General features: G+C 37.9%; 1 protein-coding gene across 1 annotated transcript; it reads left to right on the top strand.

Annotated features, from left to right (window-relative positions):
• The first annotated feature begins 156 nt into the window (after positions 1-156).
• On the top strand, positions 157-4,913 carry LOC111624200 (hyphally regulated cell wall protein 3-like). Its single transcript, XM_023367008.1, has 3 exons — positions 157-208; positions 799-910; positions 3,873-4,913. The coding sequence occupies exon 3, from the start codon at positions 3,969-3,971 to the stop codon at positions 4,500-4,502; it is 534 nt and encodes a 177-aa protein (XP_023222776.1). The 5' UTR covers positions 157-208; positions 799-910; positions 3,873-3,968; the 3' UTR covers positions 4,503-4,913.
• The last annotated feature ends 614 nt before the right edge of the window (positions 4,914-5,527 follow it).

The following is a 5,527-nucleotide window of genomic DNA, read 5'->3' as shown; positions in this document are numbered from 1 at the left end:
CTGAAAGTGGTTGAAAGTGGCTTTCTATTTCGAATGTTTTGTTCGAATTTGTTTGAATTAAATTCGAACATAAAATTCGAATATTGGTTCGATTATAGAACGATTGTAAACGTTCCAGAAACGTTGAAAATAGTTCGTTTGACTAAACGTAAAATTCTCTAATTAGTCTGGAAACGGAGGACCTAATTCTTGCATTCTGTGAAAACGGGTAAGATTGGCTATAATGTAATTATCTTAATCTTCACTATCGTTACTTTTTGCCCAGCGAAGCGGGTCCTTGCAGCTAGTTCTATATATTTACTCTACATGACTCTCTCTCTCTCCATATGCAATATCGGGTCACCTCGACGTTGGGGACAATTAATCCGTCACAGGTTAGTACGGATTAATTTGCGCCGAGTGATGTCCTGGGGAAGGTTAGCACCAGAATGGTTTTCCGTTGCCTTCTATACTCGTGTTACGCTGGGAAAATGCCTTCCGGGGATCTCTTAAAGGTAACTGGTCCCTATTCAGGCGTTACAGACGTGAATAAAACCCGGTAAAACTCCACGTTGCCAGCCCATCTTGACCAAGCGCGAACCCTCGACCGAACTCCCAGTGTTCCGCGACAGAACCGCTCGGCCACTGGTGGGCCCATTCCATATGACTATACCTCTTAAAAATGATGATTTTTGTCATATTTCTTAAGGAATGCAGTTTCTTTATGAAGAAAGCACTCGCTTTGTACGATTAATCTGAAATATTAAACGGGAAAAATTTTCGCGGAGAGAAAATACACGAGACTCTTATTCCTTTCAGACATCCACAATTCATCTTCCGTCCTGCCAAGACGATTCCGAATGTAAGGATTATCAATGTTGTCTGTCGATACCGGGGCAAGGCAAAACGTGTCAACCTAAACCGGAAGAAGGTTGGTGAAATTTCAAATTTTTTATATCGAATCGATCGATTTAAGCAACGAAACGATATCATTAGGAGCTCTCTGCGACGACGGCAGCGGCATTCGGTACAAAACCGTACCCCGTTGTTCCTGCGTTAAAGGTTTGGGCTGTATTTCCAAGGTAGTATTTGATATTCCGTTGTATTTTTGTTAAAATAATAATAATTTGATTTACAAATACGTATTAAAAATAACTTAAAACTGGTTAAGGCCTATATTCTTCTAATGGAATGTTTGGAAAACAAAGGAAAACAATTACAGTAGAGCCTCGATTATCCGACCCCCGATTAACCGACATCTCGGTTAACCGACCGTCCTAGTCGGCAAATTTCAAATATCCGCTAGTGATGTGGCGCTACAATATTTGGCTATGTCTTGGCTACTTTAATATTATTTTTACGTGTTTTAACTGGCAACGCTCATTCGACCACGAAAGGCAGCCAGTATTTAAACGAGGCTTAATTTTCTAATTTTTAACGATACAATAGTGACGATTATTATTTTAAAAAATTTTTGTTAGGCTTAACATAGAAAAAAATTCAACGCGAAGTAGGTTAATAGCGATATACTAATATACTAATTACATGGGATATAATAATATACTACAATAATAATGGATTTTTTCATACTTTTCGGTTATCCGACTTTTCAATTATCCGACCAACCCCAGTCCCCAATTGAGTCGGATAATCGAGGCTCTACTGTATAGTTAAGACTATACAACGTTTATGTTCAGTCTAGTTACTCTAGTAGATAAAGTGGCCGAGTAGATATAAGCCAGCGAACACTGAAAATTGATGGCGGGTTTTCTTAATTTCTTAAGTAGTCCACAGCCTCGCAGAATAAAGAACAAAGTCGATGCGTAGATATAGGCTGTGTACACATTAGGCGTTTTGCGTTGCGTTAAACGCGCGTTAGCAGCGTACACACCGCGCGTTTAGCTCGTCGTTCGACGACCGCTCGCACTGGCTCAGTTTGGAAATGGACGTAAAAGTAATTGCTCGCGTGTGCCTCCTCCATCGTCGCTATAAAAGACGATGGCAGAAGCAAAGAGAATTTTGGGTGCACCCAATATTACGAGATACACTGACGCGTGGAATGTTTGTGACGTTGTATCCAAAACTAAGACAATACGAACCCAAGTTTTTTAATTATTTTAGAATGTCTATAAAACCATTTGACAACGACTGGTCTCATTTAGATTTCATCAATAAATAGATTAATATAGAAATGATCGTTCTCCATTTCGGCCAACGTACGTCCACTCTACCCGAAAGCGCGCGATCGAATGTACAACAAAATAGCAGCACGTGTATCTCAATGCGCGCGGCTGATGTCCGCGAAACGCGCGTTCTAACCAAAATCTATCAACGCGCGTTACCAAAGCGCGCGTTTAAAAACGCCTAATATGTACACAGCCATAGCGAGAAGGTAATGCGTCCACAGTAAAATAAAGTACCGAATTATGATGCGAATTATTATTACATTTTTCGTATAACGTTTGTCATAAACATTATTTTGTCCATTGTCTGCCGTTTCTATTCTGTTTTTTCCCCTTCTTTTTTCGTGACGGAAAACGTATTGTAACGATTTCAATTAAACTTCGGTACAACGCGAGGGATACGTAAAACGTGTTATAGGAAATCGCGTTATCGAGACTCGCATTATCAGATGATTTTATGCAAATTTAAATCTAGGCCCAGACGTCGAAGAAGAAAACGCATACCGTTATACGAGACTTGGCTATACGGTGATACCTTGGTTTTCGTCGATAATCTGTCCGAAAACAATCGGCAAAATTCGAAACCGACGAAAACTCAGACAATTATTTCCATACGAATCAATGTAAATCCAATTAATTCGTTCTAGACACTTCAAAATACATGCGAAAAACACATTTAATAGAGAATAAATATTGTGTTTAATACTAAAAACAATAAGAAATTAATATGAAATGAATATAAAAATCTAATGTAAAAAAATAAATGAACATTTAACATAGCTTTTAACATGGCATTCGAAGGACTGCTGGCTCTGGAAACTTTTTTTGATCCGACGGTGGAGCTAAAAGGAAAGGAAAGCAATGAAATTGTTTGGCTAGACGCGCGGGTAATGTTTACACAACGAGAAACAAAGCCACAGTGAGCAGGAAAACGCGTGGTCGCCCTACGTTTTCGCAAAATTAACAGGAAGTCACATGAGCATGCCAACAAAATCCGAGGCAACTGATGAAAACCGAGACAATTTTTTCGCGAAAAAAATCAACGAAAACCCAAGTACTACCGTATTTTATACAGTAGGAAAAATACAGTTTCGTATCGAGTAGACTATAATATTCTCGCTGAGTAGGGGTTTAATGTAAATTCAACCCTAGAAGCGCACTAAGCGTTAGCATTATGTGGGGTGTCAATGACTGATTTTTCATTCGCTGGCAGAAGAGAGAAAAGAGCCAATCTCTTAAATATATTCATATTTGCTTTCTTTTTTTCGTACATTTTGAGAAGTATTTCCATTTGGTGTCTTTCAACGCCATTTGATTCTTATCCTGTTTATTATTAATAACGAATATTTTTCTTTATTTCCATTTTTTCTATTCCTTCATTTTTTCTTACTCTTAACAATACTCTTTGTTTCATTCTTTCTTCATTTATATTTTGTCCCACATAATATCCTTTATCTTGTGAACAGCTTCTTCTGTACCGATCCTTCGTGTAGTGTTTTACACATGGCATTTATCACTTTAATTAGACTACACAAACATTTTTGGCTAAATTCGGCTGTTCTATTTCATTTCTTTAGTTGAACAATTCTCTTTAATTTGCTCATTCAGAATTCGCTTTTACTAATTTTATTTTATTAAATTTATTCGCGTAATTTAAACGAAATATGCATTAAAAAAATCTTACATACTTTTTAAAAATGTGTTTTTCAGACTTCGCTCGCGTTACCCGTCTGCTCTAAACTGAAATCGGCTGAGAATTTGGTTTTTAATTTAGTGAACGTGAAGACGATCGAAAATGTAGCGAACATGAGGGAGTTGTCAAAAGTGAACGTCGTGAGCGTAACAGGAACTTTTCTAGAAAACGTAACCGATCCGGATAACGTAAAAGAAAGAGATCTGAAGAACGTAACAGGAGCAAGTTTCGAGAACGGTACGGACACACATTCGAAAAACGTAACAGGAGCAAGTTTCGAGAACGGTACGGACACACGTTCGAAAAACGTAACAGAAGCAAGTTTCGAGAACGGTACGGACACACGTTCGAAAAACGTAACAGGAACAAGTTTCGAGAACGGAACAAACACACATTCGAAAAACGTAACAAAAGCAAGTTTCGAGAACGGTACGGACACACGCTCGAAAAACGTAACAGGAACAAGTTTCGAGAACGGTACAGACACACATTCGAAAAACGTAACAGGAGCAAGTTTCGAGAACGGTACGGACACACATTCGAAAAACGTAACAGGAACAAGTTTCGAGAACGGTACAGACACACATTCGAAAAACGTAACAGGAGCAAGTTTCGGAACGGTACAGAGACAAATGCAGAGACCGTAACCAATGCAATTATGAAGAACGTGACTGAAACAGGTAGAGAACATAGCGAAACCAGATTTGCAAAACAACAGGAACAATAGTCTTGTAGCCAGGAATAAATCACTGCAGGACTACATAGGCAAGCTGAAAAAATTAGGATTAGTATTGTTTTATCTTTTCTAGCCAGAAATAGACCTAATAGATACAGTCCAGTGTAAAAAACCGTAACTGTAGTTTAAATCTATTTGAAAGCGAAAGCATATAAGTATATTAAACAACCCAAAGCCCGATATATAAATACTGTAGATACATAATCAAACGATCGCTTTAAATACGTGTTTAACCGCGTAAGGTTATACAGTATCTAAATTCAAATAAATCTGCAAGCGATGGGTTGCACCGTGTTTGGATGGCGCAACTGGCAAGCGGAAGTTATGGGTTCAAACCCGCGTCAAGTTCTTTTCTTCCGGATGATTCTAAATTATTTATTTAATTATTAACTTAGATGAAAGATGGCTCTAGTAGCAAATTATTTAGTATTAAAAATTAACTGATTTATAGCCCGAGTATTTAAGACGATAGTTTGGCTATGTATCTGCATATACGTTATACGAGTACTTATCGCATATGTGCACTGCCATCTAAGCTTGAGGGAGTTTAGTCACATCGAATTCCTTGTAGCTAGGGATCTGAAGGATAGGTAAAAAACAATTGTAACAAGAACAGATTTGGAAGATAGGACCGCCGAAAGGGGGAAAGCGGAGAATTTTTCCCGGATCCTAAAAAAGTTTCGGGGCCTCTAGTAGTTTCTATTAAAAAATTAATGTTATTTTTATAAACAAAAAATGAAATCTTTAAAACTATTTTCTATTAATAAAAAATTATTCTGCGTATTTTATTTATTCAAAACAACAATGCCATAAGACACTCGCTTTATCCCCGGGTTTGAAACACGGTGTCAACGATTCTGACGGGGACAGATACTCAGACGATAACTAAATAAAATTTGCAGAGCGTAACCGAAGCGGTTTAGTAGAACGTAACAA

This window comes from Centruroides sculpturatus, unplaced genomic scaffold (genome assembly GCF_000671375.1).
Source record: "Centruroides sculpturatus isolate CEXI.00-Female unplaced genomic scaffold, Cexi_2.0 scaffold70, whole genome shotgun sequence".
Classification (NCBI taxonomy): domain Eukaryota; kingdom Metazoa; phylum Arthropoda; class Arachnida; order Scorpiones; family Buthidae; genus Centruroides; species Centruroides sculpturatus.
Note: the sequence above shows the minus strand (reverse complement) of the source record. Positions and strands in the feature narration are given on the sequence as shown.

What these genes read in the sequence shown, in the direction of transcription:
- LOC111624200 (XM_023367008.1), top strand. Translation starts at nt 3,969, where the DNA reads ATGAGGGAGTTGTCAAAAGTGAACGTCGTGAGCGTAACAGGAACTTTT.